This window comes from Dermacentor silvarum, chromosome 2 (assembly GCF_013339745.2).
Source record: "Dermacentor silvarum isolate Dsil-2018 chromosome 2, BIME_Dsil_1.4, whole genome shotgun sequence".
Lineage (NCBI taxonomy): Eukaryota > Metazoa > Arthropoda > Arachnida > Ixodida > Ixodidae > Dermacentor > Dermacentor silvarum.
In genome coordinates, this window is record NC_051155.1 from 54310325 (window position 1) to 54328993 (window position 18669).

The 18669-nt window shown below is 47.1% G+C and overlaps 1 protein-coding gene and 1 pseudogene across 1 annotated transcript; one reads left to right on the forward strand and one right to left on the reverse strand.

Annotated features, from left to right (window-relative positions):
- The first annotated feature begins 3939 nt into the window (after positions 1 to 3939).
- LOC119440037 (uncharacterized) lies at positions 3940 to 14492 on the forward strand. The gene is made up of 5 exons (XM_037704983.2): positions 3940 to 7237; positions 8537 to 8684; positions 9385 to 10016; positions 12161 to 12236; positions 13717 to 14492. The coding sequence occupies exons 1-5, from the start codon at positions 6930 to 6932 to the stop codon at positions 14305 to 14307; spliced, it is 1755 nt and encodes a 584-aa protein (XP_037560911.1). The 5' UTR covers positions 3940 to 6929; the 3' UTR covers positions 14308 to 14492.
- Positions 14493 to 15754: 1262 nt separating this feature from the next.
- LOC125943420 (uncharacterized) lies at positions 15755 to 17118 on the reverse strand (annotated as a pseudogene).
- Positions 17119 to 18669: the final 1551 nt, after the last annotated feature.

Below are 18669 nucleotides of genomic sequence, written 5' to 3' on the forward strand. Positions count from 1 at the left end.
GCTGGGTGAGTTTGAGTTTTAGTTTCCTGTTGTGCTTTTGAGTTTTCCACCTTTGCGTTATATTGCCTTGAGCTTGAAGGAGGTGGCCAAGCTTACTTTCGATAACAGGGTTGTCTGGAGTAGTATCGAGCGTTTGGGTATGTTGGCGAATGTCCTTCTGTAACTGAGTAGTCCAGGTATCTAGGTTGAAGGGGGCCTGTGCTGGCTGCGCTTGCCTAAATTTACGGAGCTGGTACCAATTAGTGTGCCTAGCGGTAAATTTGTGCTCAGGTCAGCGATAGTTTACTGCTATGCGAATTAGGTGGTGGTCGCTACCTAGTATGGCTTGCGTTCTTTCCCACTGTAGATGGGCCAAGTTTCTACCAAGCGCGAGGTCTGGGCTAGTATCGGCAGTAACGCTGTTACCAATCCGCGTAGGTAGGCTGAAATCATTAAAGATGGTCAGGTGGAGCACCAGTGTTTCATTCTATAAAACTGTGCCTCTGTGGTTGGTGTGTCGATAGCCCCAGTCCACGTGAGCGCAATTAAAGTCGCCGGCAACCAGTATGGGGTTTGATCCGGCCATTAGGGTTACGGATTTGAGGAGCGGATGGAGTAGGTGACTAGGGTGTCGCGGGAGAAGATAGCAGTAAAGAATGAACAGGGGAGATTGTGCAGGGGTGGGGGGCAAAATTTCGATGAATGTGTGAGCAATAGGGGAGGTAATGTCGTGCACTGCGTAATGCAAGGAGCGACAGACGTATGTAACCACCCGAGGAAGGTCAGTGGAGTCTGATGGGATAACAGCGTATCCTGGCAGTTGCCTGCAAACATTGGCGTCCTGGATAGCGATAATGTCTGGTGGAGACAAAGAATTGGCGATAATCTGTTGCAGAGAGTCGCGCTTTCGCCGAAAGCCCCTGCAATTCCATTGAATAATTTGTGAAGGATTATGGCCCCTCGGATGAGCCATGTTGAAGGGTGGTGGGACGAAGAAGGGGTGTGGAAGGTGGGACTGCGGGAGGAGAGGCCGTTCCAGGTATAAGCTGAGCTAAACGCTCCTCTACTTTGGTCATGATGCTAGATATGACCCTATCCATTATACGGGTAATGGTAGCTTCAATCATAGTCTGGCACTGTGCAGTAACCTACGCAGTAATGCGCTCTGTGAAGTTTGCTTCTAGGTTTTGGGCTAGATCCTGAAATTTGGCTTCCAGGTCTATAGGTTGGGCTGGGCTCTCATCAGGCCTCCTCTTTTTCTGAGGAGGTTGGTCTGACGGGTTGGATGAAGAAGATGGGGGCGGTGGAGTGGGAAGTAGAGCAGGGGTGGAGGTAGAAAGGGCTGCCCTGAGCTGCTTTACCTCTTCCCGTAGAGCCTTCACTTCCGGGTCCTGGGAGGTCGTGATGTTCGTCTTGGCAGCCTTGGAAGCCCATGTAGAGGTAGATGGGAGGGTCATGCTAAGCGGGGGTAAATCCTTCTTGGTAGGGCACTTTGTCTTCTGGGGCAGTGGGCTGCGTCTTTTGTCGGTGGCCTTTCTTGCCTTGCACGAGCCGGTGCCCGTGAGATGCTGTCCCCCGCAGAGAATGCAGATCGGGATGCAGGAGGGAAGATCTTGCGGTTCATGCTTGTCCCCGCACCGCGGGCAGAGACCACTCTTGGGGTCGGGGCACACATCGTATCTGTGGCCCGGTCGACGACAGTTTGTGCACGCGTCTGGACTTCGCTTGTACGGCGTGCATCTATACATGGTTTGAGGGACTGGCCCGTGCGCAAATGTGATCAATATGGAGAGGGTCCTACCCATTCTGCGGGCTGCGATGATATCAACTTCCAGGTTGCGGGTCTGGAGGTCCCGTAGCATCTGTTCCTGTGTTTCCACCCAGTAGGCTTGCGAGATGACTCCACTCGCAGCAGCGGGCGGCGGTGCGATGTAGGCGGCGACAGGGTAGCTGGTCTCTTGGAGGACCACTTCCTTGAGTTGGATGAGGTGAAGGGCAGTTGACTTGTGAGGTGTAGCAACCGTGAAGGTGTTGTTCGTAGGGTGGATCCGGAGGTGAAACTCTCCTAGGTCCCGGTCAGCGGCGGTGACTTGTATAGCTTGCATGAGTGGCTGAGCCATGGCTCCGTTCAAAGCAAGGCCTCCTCTTGGTCGGAAAACTACCCTTACAGTGTCGGGAGGGAGTGAAGCAAGTTGCTTACTTCGCAGTGCGACTGCGTGCGTCACGCGCAGCTGTTGTCGTTTAGAGCAGTATGTTGGCTTGAAGGTCGCAGGGGTAGCGTCGGCCGGAGTACCGAGCGCGGACGCGGGAGGCTTATCTCGAACAGGGGCTCCATGAGGAGGTACAACTAGCGTTTCTGGGCTTGGTTTTCCACCCTTGTATGCGCGGAGTATCGTGGTCCACTCACTGGCTCTGAACGTTGTCGGGTCTAGGTCTTCACCCTGCAATTGAACATCCATAACTCTTGGGGGTGGGGGCGCATCCGGTGATAGCTAGGCCTAGCCTCTAATGAGGCAAGACCCAGCGCGGCAGCTGGCAAGTAGCAGACTTTCCCACGTCGATACGGTCCGAAAAAAGGTTGGAAGGCAACAATGGCCATAACGGTTGAAAGGAGCTCACCTTTAGGAAGCGTTTGGCAAATGAGGTTAGGCACTAGGGCGTGTGGTTCGCACGAAAAGATTTCGCCCGGAGCCGATGCGGGGCACATCTTGCTTCTCGAACGCGACACGCGTCCCAGCCTCTTCTTTGAAGTGACGTTCACGTACCTGCACAAAAGACGGATGAAATCAAATTGGTTTAAATGCGAATTGTGGTGGATGTATGCTCATGTAACAAAAGTGGGCAACGATAGGCACAGAAAAAACTCAATGGGACAGTTGACGTGCCACTACCTAAAAGAGTGGCACCCTATCGTAGCAAATTCTGTAGCTAAAAGCAAAGTAGCAAAGTACCGCGCTTCAAAAAAAAAAAAATTGCACTGATGCCTGCGAACGCAGAAAATGCTGCAATGCCACTTATGTTTGCTCAGGTTAACATTTGTGACTCTAGTAGGCAAAAAATACCGACACAAGAGGCAGCCATGTGCATGTGAAATATAGGTAAATAAGCAAGTACTTTCTCAGGCTACACGTCGAAAATTGTGCTCACAAGAAGCTCCCTCCTCACATGTTGACATAGCCTTCTATGTACCACAAGCTTGCAAAGAGTTATATATCGATAATACACAAAAAATCTTTGTCATCTCCTGTACACAAGTAAGCACAGGTGACCAATGCAAAACACATTTACCAAGGCACTTACCAGTGGATTCTTAAGCATTGCGACGTCATCACGCTGCACAGCACGCTGCCATTTTGATCTCCGCTCAGGATCGAAGTGGAACTCAGTCGCACTTTTGGCCCATTGTCGTAATTTCCTTTGGAATTTGGTACACAGCAAGGTCCCATTCTTCCGCATAGGTGGCGCACTAGTACAAAGAACGATGTTTGGCACAAGATGAACAGCAGCAACAAAGAATGTCACCTGCATTTGATTTCCAAGCCAGCGAGGATGTCTCGGCTCAGAAGCATGGAGACGAGGCAGCCACAAGGGGACGAGGCATGCCGTTAACGTTACAACTAGCGCCATCTGACGCAGGTCGTCTAAGCCGCGGCGACTTAGCCACCGTCTAAGCCGCGGCGACAACGCCACCTGTGAAAAAACGCGAGATTTTCACAGGTGGCGTTGGCTCCTCAGGCGGGGTGAAGTGATGTCAGACCACGGCAGAGGAGGAATGCGGTGGCCTTCACAGTCTGGGTGGTTTTGGCTGGACCCAGTGGGCACAATTGCGGTGTGCACAAGTGTGCGGTGGGCACAATTCTCGTTTTCCATTTCAATGTAGCCATAAACTTTCGCTTCTTTGATTGCGTTGTATGCGCGGCTGTCGCCGTCGCACAACATGGTGGTGTAGCGAAGGTTATGTCGCTGAAGCAGCCTCTCAAACAACATTTTACCTGCTTCTACCTCTATCTGGCCAGACTTGCAGTGCATATTTTTTTTTTTTTTTTGGCACTGATTGCTCAACTTCCACAGGTCACAGCCCTTGCTGTTTGGCTTGGAGCTATTCTCACAGCCCAAACAAAAAGTTTGACATCACATGGTAATCAAGCACATATCCAGTGAACAGTTCAACAGTCCCAACACCAATGTGTGGAGAATGACCCTTCGTCAACTAAATGCTTTCCGAGCTCACAGCAATGTTCTTTTTGTGTCCAAAACATGTGTCCTCGTACAGTTCAGTCACTTCTTTCGCGCACCGAGTCATAACAGTTGCGGGTGGCCGCAGGCTCTAGAGTCTTCTTTAGGTGCCGCTGGAACGTTTCCTTGGGGAGCCCACGATGCGAAAGTCCCATCGACGCGAAGATATTGTTCATGGCTATTTGGCCATTTTTACTGCAGAGCATTGCACGTGTAACTAACATGTTCATCTCAAATGGATTGCATGTCTTTTCACCATGAACTCTGCGCGAGTCCCATTGCACCGCAACTTCACCACACTTCTTGCACAACACGACCGGTTTCTTGGCGAGGCCATAGTTGCAGTCACCCGTGGCTAGTTTCACACACCTGCCACATACCTTGTACCACAGGGCAGTGAGCTGCACATTCAGAATGTTGAAGTCAACAATCACGTATAAAGCTGCAATGTCCACGGCTCAGGCCCATTACGCGTCGCTTGCATTGGTGAAAACTGCAGTCCCGTTGCACTGTTGCCGGCGTCGACTCGAGTCTATCAAATGTGACTTGCTCGCGGGCACTCACTAGAGCTATGTTGCTGCTCGTAACAGTTCTAACGTCAACTCTCACACGGCTAGAGTCGGCGCGGAGAATGCCGTCGTTCTCCATCGTACCGCTGTCACCTGCATCGCCGCCAGTCTCTTGCTAATCCGGTTGTAGAGCTGCGCAATGCCGTACCCTTGTCAAGCGGGCTGCAATCACCTCCATCACCGTTGTCTGGTGCCTTAGCGACGAGAGTCGCTTGCTGATCGGTTGTAGGGTCCCACAGTGTTGTGACCTTAGCATGTTTCTTATTTTTCGCTCGCTTTTGGCCTCACTGATAGACAGTGTGGAACTTTTTTCGTCCTCCAGGCATGTTTGTCGTCGCGTGGTCACAACCAAAGACGAAATGGCGCCTGGACATGCCAGATATTCACATCCAGTTCCCTGAGCCAATAAGACGACACCATCTTAGCCACGTGATCCTAACTGTGGCGAATGATGACTTTCTATATACTTTTTTTTCCGTTTTATTTGTGATGACAGCAAGGCGAGCACAGGGTTGCTTACCGAGCCATAAAGAAAGCCAAACGCGCGAGCTTTTCAATGATACCAATATGACCAACGTTTATAGATATACTTTCAGTTTATAAACTCCGCAGCTGACGGAGCCGGGCGCGACTTGCTCCTAGGGAGTGTGAGGGCGCTGCGGTCGACGCTTGCGCTTTACCACCGGTGCGAGCGAGCGTCCTTGGAGCGTCTTTAGACAGTTTTAGCAGAGCGTTGCTCATGCTTCGCTCCGCTAACATTTCACGCACATCTCTGGCTGCGTGAACTGCGTTAATTTCGCTTTTTGTCTTTTTATAGCCACGTTGAGTGCGCGACAAGGCCGCTGTGTCAGAAGCAGTTCGCAATTACTGCGAGTGACTGTTGCTTCCCCCATGCACCACCATGTGCACTGCACTGAGCAGAGTTACGTCATATTTTTTTCCCTGCCTCCATATAAAGCAACATGCACTCAAGCACTTGTCTTCTGTATCGACTTTTCACGTACTGAATAAGTCTCTGATCCAGAGGCTGCAGGGAAGCCATTGTGTTCGGAGACACACAAAAAAAGCGGCTGCATGTTTGTCAGCACTCACACATTATTGTGCGCACTGCAGTTATCTAAGACAGTTAGTGCTTTGCGACTTTTGCAGAAAAGTGGTAGTCCAGGTCACGCAGCCAGGCCTGAAATGTCTCTGAAGTCAGCCACGCCTTTCGATTGGAGTGATAGTACACCGGAAGCTTCTTGATGCCTTTGAAGCATCTCGGCTTTTCGGGTTTGCCTATTATCAACAGCAGTAGCCGCTCCGTGTCAGTCATGTTGGCAACCAGCAAAACAGTTATCCTGTTTTTGCTTCGTTTACTGCCAACACAAGGGTCCCCCTTAAATGTGATAGTTTTATCCGGCAGGGTTTTGTAGAAGAGGGGCTGTCTCAATCTGCGTTTAAAAAATGTCGCAGGCGCCACAATCTGCTAGGCGCGCGGGTAATTCAGCGCTCCAATCTTGGACAACGCCTTCATTCACAGCCCCCTTTCCGCCGCACACATTTCGTAAGACCAGACCGTGTCTTTTCTTCATTCGGTCAGGGGTGCAACAGCTGCGCCATTTGCGCCATTTTGATACAATTTCATATTTTTGCGCCGAACTGCGCCAAAACCCCGATATACGTTGAAATTGCGCCACGCTGCGCCAAAATGTAAGACCGGCCGCGAAATTTCTCAGTTACGCTAATTTTAGCGGGAAATAAAGGCCACGTTTGCAACTTGCAGCTTGAAACGCCATTACAGTACTACAGTGTCTAGAATAGAAGTGTACAGACCATGCCGCTGGCTCTGAGGCCGCTCCGCAATGCGCCGAAACGAAAGGTCCAGGGGGTGCTGACACCTGCTTACACGTCCGCTCGCCACGAAATCGTCTGCTCACCGCGCTGTAAATTGGCCGAGCTTGGCGACGGGTCTTTAGTTCTGCTGCGTTCTTTCTGTGACTTGCGCATGCATACATCCTTTTCATTTGCCAACCGTATGTGTCGTGCCAATGCGAAGGAAGACTTTTGCAAAGCGATATTTTTTTTCGCCGTGAATTTCGTTTTTGCAGATTCCTCTCACATCTTGCGCTTCTTTATATATATATACCCCGCGGCTCCTTTGCCATGCTGATACAGCACAATAGACCGATCCCACCGGCCAGTTTCACGACGCCATCGCTGCCGCAGTGCATGCTGGTACTTGTAGTCATCCGGCCGCTCCAGCCGCCCGCAGTGCCTGTACGTCGGACGATTTTTGGCAATTTTTGGTTAGTGTGGAGCTATCGTGCCATGGGAGGATTCACCTGCTGCGTTCCTGGGTGCTACAACAACAGCACAAGGGACAACGGCTTCGGATTCTACGTGTTTCCTAAAGAGCGAAAGCTACGAGAGACGTGGATCCAACGGATTAACAGGGCCGGACGGAACGGCAGGTAAGACAGCTGTTTTGCCATGTAAAACACAGTTTCTCTAGTAAATAGGTGCATTACGGTTGGCCTCTTGTCTCGGAATATAAAACCATGTAGCTGAATACGCCAAAGAATATTTGCCCATTACGTATGCCCTTTCCGGAATAGGTGAGCCGCCGCTCGTACAGTGGGTGTTTAGGCCGGGCATTTTGTTGTATCGCCCCGCGTCCCGCCCTTTTTTTATTATCGCTGCATACTTTTATTACAAGTTATAGTGCTGTATGCCTATATGAAGTCCTTTAGGTGTTCATGCTGTTTGGGTACAGCACCCCGTACGTTGCTTACGTGGTTTCCTTTACAACGCAAGTAGCAAGCATGCATGCATAAGTTGACGGTGAGCTCTCTGACCAGGATTTTGTAATAGTACTACTGCGCACGGTTGTCCACTTTTAGTTTGAACACGTGAGCGCATGGCCGTGCTCTTCGGAGTGCCAGTGCGTCAGTCGTAGCCGCACATCGAAGCGCAGTGGCGCACTACGAGAAGCACCAGATACAAGTGCCTATACGCCGACGCCACTTTACCTCGGTGCGCGGCCGTGTCAGATGCATTGGCACTTCTAAGAGCACAGCCATGCACTTGCGTGATCAAACTAAGAGTAGTTTGATTTCCGTGCTCACGTTGGTTTCGACGGGAATTCAGGGCGCAGGCTCCTTTCCCAAGCATATCACCCCTGAAGGAAGCCGAACGCCAGGCCGGGGTACGCTTGTACCCTTTTGAACCAGTGGGTGCCCGGCGGCGGTGAGAATCGAACCCACAGCCTCCCGCAGCCGAGGCGGGCGTTCTACCACATCGAGACGCAACTTTTTTAATCGACGTAACATGCTTCACGGGACCCTTGGCAACGACTTAGCCATAACTCGTTGGGCCAAAGGTCAGATGAGCGTTCACGGATCATCCTCGAGGCAAGTGGTGTCTCCGGAACCTCGCCCCTACTTTCCGGGAAGTAGTTATCTGGCGCATGCCCGCGGCCGATTTCGTGGCACCTATGCAGCTAACTGGCTGCAACAGCTGAAGATTTTTTTGCGTCTGTGGCGCTGTCGAATAACCCCCCCCCCCCCCCCCCAAAAAAAAAAAAAAAAAAAACTTTATCACTTGCACAGTACTGATGGAATCTTATGTACGCTAATCAACAGAAAGTTGTACTGTTGTCTCACAATGGAAGTATCCAGCCTGTACGTACAAAAAATGTGGAAAGTACACTATTGCTATCCTGGCCATGTTCATTGTGTCATAGCATTAATCCTGGAACTCTCTCTACCTAGGTTCTCGAAGTTTACTCCAACCACAGGACATAGAGTTTGCAGTGCCCACTTCGAAGGAGGGAAAAAGACTTACATGAACCGTGTGCCCACAATATTCCCTTTGAGACAGCAAAAGGTGGAGAAGAGGCGACCGTTGAGAAGAACAAAGGTAATATAAGCACAAGTAATACAGAGAAAAAGCATGTTATGCTTACATATACATCATTATTTCTTTTTATGGTAGGGCTTGACACAGGTGGCAGCTACGTAAGGGTTGTGCTAGTGCATGAAAAAACAAGTGATGATGCTTAGTAAACTTACTAGTGTGAAGTATTAATGAAAAATGTACTGTACAAATCCTCATCTGCAGCAGCACTGTTGAAATAGCTGATCATTCTGAGTTTAAGTCTGGTTTGACTAATGTGCTGTTATCTTAAACACAAGAAAGTGTCGCATTGTCAATTTTTCCCCCTTTTTTAGTTCATTTCCTGATTCAGCCAATCTTTTTTCCACTGTTTTTCTTGTTTTGTAGGCACATGCTACTGCTTCTTGAGTGCGATTCCTCTTGTCGTTTCTTTTCCGGTCCTGTTTGCAGGCGCTGTTTATATACCTTGTATGCTATCTGGTTCATCCTTGCTTGTGCTCTGCGTTATTTGCGTTTTTTTTTTTCAGTGTCTTGTTCTAACTTTTTTTTTTCATTTGTGAGCCTCTTTTATATTTGGAATAATATGTACATTTACTGCTGTTTATGTTCAAATTTTTGTAATCAAAACCAACTCAAATCAAATGCCCTTGGGCCCTGAGTGTATTGTGAATAAATAGTGTTATAAAGACTGAAACACATGGCTTTCTTTATTTTCTCCTGCCAGCCTGAAGTTGTCAGAAGCTCAACTGTGCCACCTGGATCTGAGCAAGAGGTCTCTGCCATCGCTAGCAGTGACAGCGATGATCCTTTGCAGCAGGAAGTGCGTCTACACCTGGACCATGCATACAGCAGCCAACAGTTAAGTTATGATGAGCTTGTCGAGCAAGTTGCTAAACAAAAGCACGTCATAACTGAACTCCTGGAGCAAGCTGAAGCAGCAAATGCGACAGTGGCAGAGCTTAACAACCTGCTTAAACGAAGTCAGCAGGACCATGCCGAAACAAAAAAGCTGTGTGACCGTCTTCAGCAGAAGAACAGGTGCTTAAGACTTGAGTTATCAGCAATGCAGGAAAAAGTTAGACGTTGCAAGACTGAAGCTGCACAGAACATGGATATCACATGTGAGGCCCTTGTAAAAGACGAGAAAAAGCTGCGGTATTACACTGACTTCATATCCAGCAATCGCTTGGACACTTTTTGGTCCCTTCTAGAGCCAGATGCAAAAGGGCTGTGCTTCTGGCAGATGAAAGAAACGGCCAGTGAAGACAGAAACTTCATCCTGCCTTTGAAGACCCAGCTCGTGCTGGTCTTGATGAGACTGAAGCTTGGTCTTGACGGCCTTGACCTTGCATACAGGTATGCTGTCAACATTCAAAGCTTGAAATAATTTTTTTTGCACCAATAGTTATTTCTACCTAACATCTAAAATGTTAATAGGAGTGACTCATGTAAATTTGTTTCCACGCCAATTTATTTACAAGGACATTCTATGCATAACATCATCTATGAATCTACTGTGTGGACTAAAATAAGCAGAACCCTACAGGCCTTAATGGTTCACATAATTATGCGGACCCATCTTGTATGCAGTGCACAGCCCGTTACAATAACATCACTTTTGTTTATATTCGCATCTCAGCATGCATGTTGCATTCTCGGAACACTTCAAGCAAAATGTGCAACTTAATACCTGTTTCATCAAAAGCACTGCTCAAGTATATGCACCTACTCATTGTGTAGTAGCACCTCATTATACGGACACTTTGGTTCTTGAGTGAAAATGTCCATAAAGTGAATCACTTTTAACACCGAATCTGTTATGAAAAAATACATTCCTAAAAACACTTTGTGATGAAAATCTGCTTACAAGCATAGCGCTGTGCAGTGACATCAAAATTCCAAAACAACTTGTAGCTGAACGTGGATTATCCTGGCAGCTATAAAGTAAATGTGATGCAAATTTTAATGGTGTAAGGGTTGCATGGTCAATGAGTGCCGTAGGTATAAAGCGCTTTGTTTCCACAATGTAACGCCGTTGATCCTTTAGTTAACTATTTCATCCCTGTAGATCCTAGCAGTCCATGAGATCGTGATGATGTCTCATGGAGTCAGTGCCTATACTCTACTCTGAGATTCTGAATACAGCCCTGGGGTCGTATTCTCTAACTTTCCATATTCCAGTTCCCTTCCATATGGCCTTCTGTCATTGGTCACTGTTGTTGCCTCTCCGCTGTCGGCGCCAGTATGCCAGCGCCCACAAACTGAACGCCCCAGCACCTGGCCATCGCTCTTGGAGTAGCAGTGCCACCCTTTTTTCTTTTCTCTTGGGCGTGGTCCAGCTAAACGTGATGTCACGCTCTGAATAACCATTGGAGCAACACTCACAAATGCAATGTCGTTTTGCCTGGATGTCTGAAAGATGCGGCAACAGCGACCCATACCAGAGGGCCTTATGGAACCAAAATGGAATACGGACCATGGAAAGTTGGGAAATATGGCCCCTGAATGTATAAACTCCGCTGCACTTTTCATGCACACGGCAAATGAATAGGCCTACCGTTGAAGGCATGATTGTTACTCGTTACCATGGAAGTAAAAAATGGAAGAAAGAATCATTACCAAGCACTGTGCACATTCACACTGCCTCTTTTTAGTGTTCTGCACTCAAAACAGGAAAGGAAATGTGTCAAAGTGAGTCCAAGTATTGCCGTCGTCATCCATACTCGGGAGACAAAATTAAATGGATTCAAGTATAGGCTCAATGCATTTTCACCCTGTGCATTGTCCAAACAGCAAGGTTCTTTTCTGGAAGCGCAAATGCACTGAAAGGGTTAGGTACCCTGAGAAACATTTCCATATTCTGATTCATTCATTATGATGGGGTTCACATTGTACACACTTAATGTAAGGGGTCATACGCTCGACCATCTTCGATTTGTTCGAAAATGTTCATGGAAACTTATCTCAATGTGCTTAACAAAGCCTAAAATGTTTTGGCCAAAAGAAATTCTTCGTGTGGTGAGCACTGTTTCGTGTGTGTGAGCGCTGTTATGTGCTGTGCAGTGATGCCGTTCAGCGTATATTTACGTTAAGAGAAAATTTAGCAAGTTTAGCACAAGTGTTCTGCTTCAACTGGCACTTCTCGTACCTCGAAATGAGCTGCTTTTGTTAAGACATTAGGTGCATGGAATGCAGCATGCTATTTACTTGCATGGTCTTTAAAAGCTCTGCACATGGTATGCAGTACTTTCATTACAGTGCCTGCCTACGATACTGAATTTTCTTTAAGCATGTTGTGCCATGAAATCTTGACGACTTCAACAGTAGCTTGCTCTAAATTTCTAGAGTCCCCCACTACGGCGTGCCTCATAATCAGATCGTGGTTTTGGCACGTAAAACTCCATAATTTAACAGTAGCTTTTTCTGTTCACTTATGATCTTGTTTTAGCAACAGAAAATTACTGATGTGCATATTTTGCAAATTCATGTTTCGCTAACAGGTTTGGTGTGTCTAAAACAACTGTTTCAAGGATCTGGGTAACATGGCTGGATTTTTTGGACAACAGGCTTTGTCAGGTACGTCAACACCAGGCGCCTTTTCTTTATAGTGCCTTTTGTTTTCGGTCTCTTCGATGGCCTTGCTGAATTGCAACATCCATGGGGGGCCTGGCAGATTTGCAACTTAGTATCTCCACAGATCACCTGTGCCTAGAGGGAACAAGCCACTTTTTTTCTTATCTGTCAGCCCAGTCCAAGCTGGTTAAACGGGGCATTGTGAATCTTTGCTTCACAAATGCCCTAAATAAGTCTTGCTTCCACTCTTTAATGCGCAGTCTCCTTGCACAGGCCTCCCGCCTTACATGTGATGGGTACCCCGAGCTTTTGTTCGTTTCAGCAGCAGAAAAGATATTAAAGAAAATCAAGCTGGGAGACAAAGCACCAAAAGACTGCGCTGCCAGAGACAAGCCAGTCGCGGTGCTCCCTTACTTGCACAAGATATCACACAGTTTGAAGAAGATAGGCCATACAGTAGATGTTAAAGTTGTTTTTTTCTGCCCCGGAAACATTATCAGTGCTCTACAGGCATGTGAATGCTCATGCCACATGCCGGCTATGAAGAAAAAGGTCTCGCAATGTTTCCAATGCTATTCACTGCATGCTTAGAAGTATTCAAGCTCTTAGACTGGGAATGCTTAGGAGCGAGGATCAACGGCCAATATCTCAGCAATCTTCGGTTCGCAGATGACATTGTCCTATACAGCAACAATTGGCACGAATTACAACAAATGATTGAGGACTTTAGCCGAGAAAGTGTAAGAGTGGCGTTGAATATTAATACGCACAAGACAAAGATAATGTTAAATAGCCTGGCAAGAGAACAAGAATTCAGGATCGCCAGTCAGCTTCTAGAGTCTGTAAAGGAGTATGTTTATCTAGGTGAATTACTCACAGGGGACCCTGATCACGAGAAGGAAATTTATAGAAGAATAAAATTGGGTTGGAGTTCATGCGGCAGGCATTGCCAAATCCTGACTAGGAACTTACCACTGTCATTGAAAAGAAACATGTGCAATCATTGCATTCTACCGGTGCTAACATATGGGGCAGAAACTTGGAGTTTAACAAAGAAGCTCGCGAACAAGTTAAGGACCGCAGAAAGAGCAATGGAGCGGAAAATGTTAGACCTAATGTAAAGGACAGGAAGAGAGTGGTGCACATGTGAGAACAAACTGGGATAGAGGATATTCTAATGCACATAAAAAGAACACAAATGGAGCTGGGCAGGCGATGTAATGCGTAGGATGGATAACCGGTGGACCATTAGAGTTACAGAATGGAGACCCAGAGAAGGGAAGCGCAGTCGAGGACGGCAGAAAACTAGGTGGGGTGATGAAGATAGGAAATTTGAGGCGCAAGTTCGAATCGGCTATTGCAGGACGGGCAATTCAAAATTGCAGGGAAAGGCCTTCGTCCTGCAGTGGACATAAAATTAGGCTGATGATGATGATATGTTTGTGTAGAAAATGCAAAATGTTGTTTTTAATCCTCATTTTAGGTCCCAACTTGGATGTCTCCGCAACTGTGCGACAAGTACCGGCCAAAAGCCTTCATTGACAAGGGCTACACTACCGTTGATGGCATCCTCGACTGTACAGAAATTTTCATTGAAACCCCTTCGTCATTCCGGGTGCAGAGTGAAACCTATTCCTCTTACAAAAAACATAATACCGCGAAAGGATTAGTTGTGTGCAGCCCAAATGGCTTTGTCATGTTTGTGTCCGATCTTGCTCCTGGAAGACTGTCCGACAAGGCCCTGACAAAGGCTTGCGGTGTGCTGGAAAAGTTCTCACCAGGGCGAAGTGTAATGGCTGATAGGGGGTTCACTATCGAAGAAGAGTGCAAGCAGCATTCACTGCATTTGAACATTCCGCCGTTCCTGGAAGGACGGCCTCAACTGTCCGAAGCAGATGAGACTGAGACGAGGCTCATTGCAAGTGTGCGCATACACGTGGAAAGGGTCATCCGGAAGATCAAGACCTACAGAATACTCTCCCAGGTGTTCCCAAACAGCATGTCTGGACAACTGAACAAAGTGTGGCACATTTGTGCACTCTTGACTAACTTTGTGGGTGAACCATTGTTGTGATAAGGTGTAAATGAAATCTTGATGTTCGCAATGATGGGCTGTGCCAGTGTGGTTCAATGCATCACTACCCCTCTTTATGAAATAAAACAATGTTAGCATTCCTCCAACATTCAAGCATGCTCAAGGCCATCAGGCATTACATATAAAGTGGCAAGCTTCCCTAGCACAATAGCTCCCCTTTCTATAGGTCTACATGTTTGGATGTACCAGTGCATAATAAAGACTGACTTATATAAAACACCTGTGTAACAGTTGTCATCTCTGCTCAAGATGATTGTGTTCTGTAAAGCTGTTTGCTTTTTTTTTTCACGGTGAAGAATGAATACTCATTTCTACCTGGCTGCTCTGCAGAGAGAGGCCTCGAGGTACTTATATTGGTGAAATGGATTTGAAAACCATTTGAAAATCCTTCAGTTTGCAGATGACCAGAAACTATTCTGTTCAGTGGAATCTATTCTGCACAGCGACCAGCTACTGGAGGATAATGGAGCTGTGAATAAATGGTTTCATGCAGTGCCCCATTAAACCGCAGAAAACTTGCAGCCATTTGTTTCACAAGGACTATTTGTCTACGGATATTTTCCACATAGTGCTCCCGTACAGTAGTTTATTTTGATGTCATTCGTGACTTAGAAATATATGCAGACTGTAAGCTGTTTGAAACATGTCATTTACAAGAGACACTCGTCTTTGAATCTGGCCATGGTCACTGGGTAACAAATTATTTGAAATCTGCAGAATGTTTCCGGCTTTGATAAGTGCATCAGTGTGTCCAAAAGATGTTCATCTACATTTTATAGAAGTGATATTTAGGCGTTTTTTTTTTCACTGTGGACGTCTCGTGTATGTAAGCTGAACCTGGTTCAACATTCAATCACATGCTTTTTGCTGCCAAAGTGGTGGCACTGATCATGACTTGTGGTCTGACCAGTGCATTGAATTTAAGTGCCCAAAGTGCAAGAATTCATAGGGCTTCATAATTACTGCCTCAAATTTATCCATCATGCATTAGACACGTTTATTACTGTTCTGTGGCACAATCCAGCTGTCAACATTATTATGCCTGATAGCTTCAACATCCATGGTCTTATGTCATTGTCGTTAAATTATTAGGTAATGGTTGCTAGTAGATCATACCTACCCATCGACCTGTTTTTGTGCAGCGTAATGGTGCAACACTGCCGAGGCAGGAATGCTGTTTGTGGGCATTTGCAGTACACAGGTAAAAAAGATACTTCACCAGCACAGCTGCAAAAATGTGCTGGGCTACTTCAGTAGAGAGGTTTAAATTACCCTCCCAGAACTCTATTGCTGCCTATCGGCATTTATGGTATCACAAAATAAGTGCACAGGCAACTATTTAAAATATCTTCTAAGGGACCCTCCCACCTCGACTGCCAACTCACTGCTTCAGATAAAGGTTTATTCATTCATTCATAGATTTAATTCAACAGTTGCTCGCAATGTTGGGCAGCAAGTACATGGTGGTGAAAAATTCGCAACGTTTCACAAACTCGTCAAAAAAACTCTCCTCAAAGGGCACGACACTTTGCAAGCACTCTTCCTTGCTGTATACAAACAGCACACAGGTGTCCAGGCCAGTCACACCCATCTGCACTTGCATCTGAGTGTAATACCTGCTGCTCCTTTTGAGTTCCCCAGCATGCAACTGCGTTCTGGCAAAATCTTGAACTTTGAGGGGAACTTTGATTTCAAGTAGCCGCGGCGGACAGCATTTGCACTTTACAAGACCATCTGGGCTTGTGCCTAGAAAAGTGTGATGACGAGAGAGGAAGAGGCCAGTCTCGATTACTTGCAGTTCCACGTGGCTGTCATGTTGGTCTCAAAACGCTTGTCTGGCTTCGGGCTCACACAATAGGCCCCTCTTCATGGCAAATGTTGCCCTGCCTTTTTTTGCTCCCATCACTGCCGCAGTGAGAGGTCGGGCATCATGTGGCCCCATTTTGGTTTGGCATGTCCTAACCCATGTGTGTACTCTGTGTGCTATCAACGCGGTAATGACACCCTCCCTATATCTATGCCAAAGAAGGCAAGCACTTCGAGGTCATGTGGCCGCCTCTACGGCTGCAACTTCTTCCTCTGTTTATGGCAGCAAAGCATTCCCCTGCTTTGCTCGCTCCAGCCACCTTACAGGCAGTCGAGACACATCTTCAGGATCTGGGCTCTCAACTTTTCTTTGTTTTGCCGGCAAGAAGTCATTTGCTTCAAGCACATCCGCGAAGCAATCCAGCTTTGAATCTTTCAGCTTGCCATGCAAGTTTATGAGGCTCACTGTGGACAGTTTTTGGTCTTCACTTCTCAGTGACGAGTATGCTGCTCGTTTTTTGTGATGCCTTGGTGCCTCGCTAATCCATTCAGTGGTGTCTTTAGAGAAAACAATCTGTTCAAATTGTTCAGCGACTTTCTTTGGATCCCGTGGATTGTACCACTGCTGCTCGCCTTCAGTGCATGCCACGGCATCTGGTACCTCAGTGAGATCGTGCTGTGCAATGTGCATCAGCCCGTACAGAACACAGCAAATGTGTTTGCATACTCCACCTTTCCCAGCAACACATGAGCAGTTGCACTGACAACTTCTGCATCGCACTTTAGCAACTTCACCCCAACGTTGTATGCTGTCCGTGTTGTCATAGATGCTAGCACTTGTGCCTTCACAATGGTCTCTGCTGTATCTTCGGTTGAGAACACCAACTTCTGTAGGTGGCCTGATGTAAAGAGCCGTAGGCCAGCACCTCAATGTTTTAGAGCGCCTTTGCTTTCAGTGTACTTGCATGAAGGATAAACTGTCATGTTGATATGCTTTTCAGGACTTTGTCCTCAAGAATGCATATCTACACATTCCATTGGCTACTGAACTGTTACTGGATTTTTGAGTCACACATACATAATATACATGCCCGTAGAAGAAGCTCAAAAGGAAAATTTTAGGATTGCACTTGGCTAGAACAGTTAGCATAATTTCACTAATATAACAGTGCATTCCTGTACATAAACGTTTGCCTTTCCATTCCTTACAGAACTTTGCATACTCCTCCAGTCTTATGCATTGTGCAAGTTCCGAAAATAAAGAAATTCCATCATCACATTGGCTGGGCTGTAGTGTGCACGTTCAAAACTAAAAGTCAATTTAAAAGGACTCTGTCGATTGCAGTCGGATACGAAGAAAACAGGTTGCTGGGCCACAAAGCACGCATTGGGAATCAGTTACCACAAGCCATCATAGTAGGTTGCAGTCAGTGATATTTTTGGTGAACATTACCCAGCCTATACTGGAGAAATCTCAGCTGCTGTTGTAAGCGTTCATTTTGTGTTGTGATCTTGAGAAGTTATCAAGGCTAGACATTTTTATTATAATTGTGATATACATTTATTTATTGTAATTGCAATAAAACTAGTCATTTTTGGAAATGCTAGAGTAAAGAAATCACACTTTGGATGCCACTTTGAGTCCTTGAAAAACCTGTGACAGGTCCTGGAAAGTCCTTGAATTTTTGCCTTGGAAACCTGTACGAACCTTGTTGCAGTAACGAAAGCAGTTCGCCATTGCCGGTTGACTCAACAAGATCCTCGCCGTATCTGTGCACGCGGTCACGAGGGGAGTGGGTACGAATACTCTAGGCAGGGGTTCTCAAGCATGTTCGTTCCGGGGAACCCTGCTAAGTTCCATGAAGCGCCAAGAAACCCCCTCCCCCCCCCTCCCCCGAATTAAAATGTCCCATTAAACTATTGTCGAATCATCCAGAGTATCAAGAAAACAATAAACGAATGCTTACTACGTCAACACGCTTTTATTTACTGAATGCATCAGCCCATCTTGTTTCTATTTTGCACAAAAGCAGTGAGGAAGCTGAAATTCTTGTCATCTTATGACTGATTAAGGGGGGGGGGCTAGCAGCGGCGAAGGCCTCACAACATCCTTCGCGGCGTGCGTCTTCATCTGCAGACAGGCTTTTCACTACCACGCGCACATCCGGTCATTTTTTCGCTAGGGAGCTGGTCGTCAACAAATCGTCCGTCCATTGCGATATAGCCGGTGCTCTTAATCTTGCAACTACTGCTTGCCGCAACCGCTGCTTACGAAACCGCGGCCGTTGTCGACGCGATCATGGACGGCGACCTTCAGAAGGCAGGCGGCCGACGCATGTACCAAGTCAAAGCGAAGCTACCATTTGCTGCAACAAGTATGGACAAATCTGAAGTCGCTAACGACGCGATTATCAATGGCGACTACCCAGTTATGAAGGCACGCAGCCGACGCGCGCACTGAGTCAAAACGAAACTACTGTTTGCCGCAACCGCTGCGGACGAAACTGTGGTGGCTATTGACGCGATCACAGATGG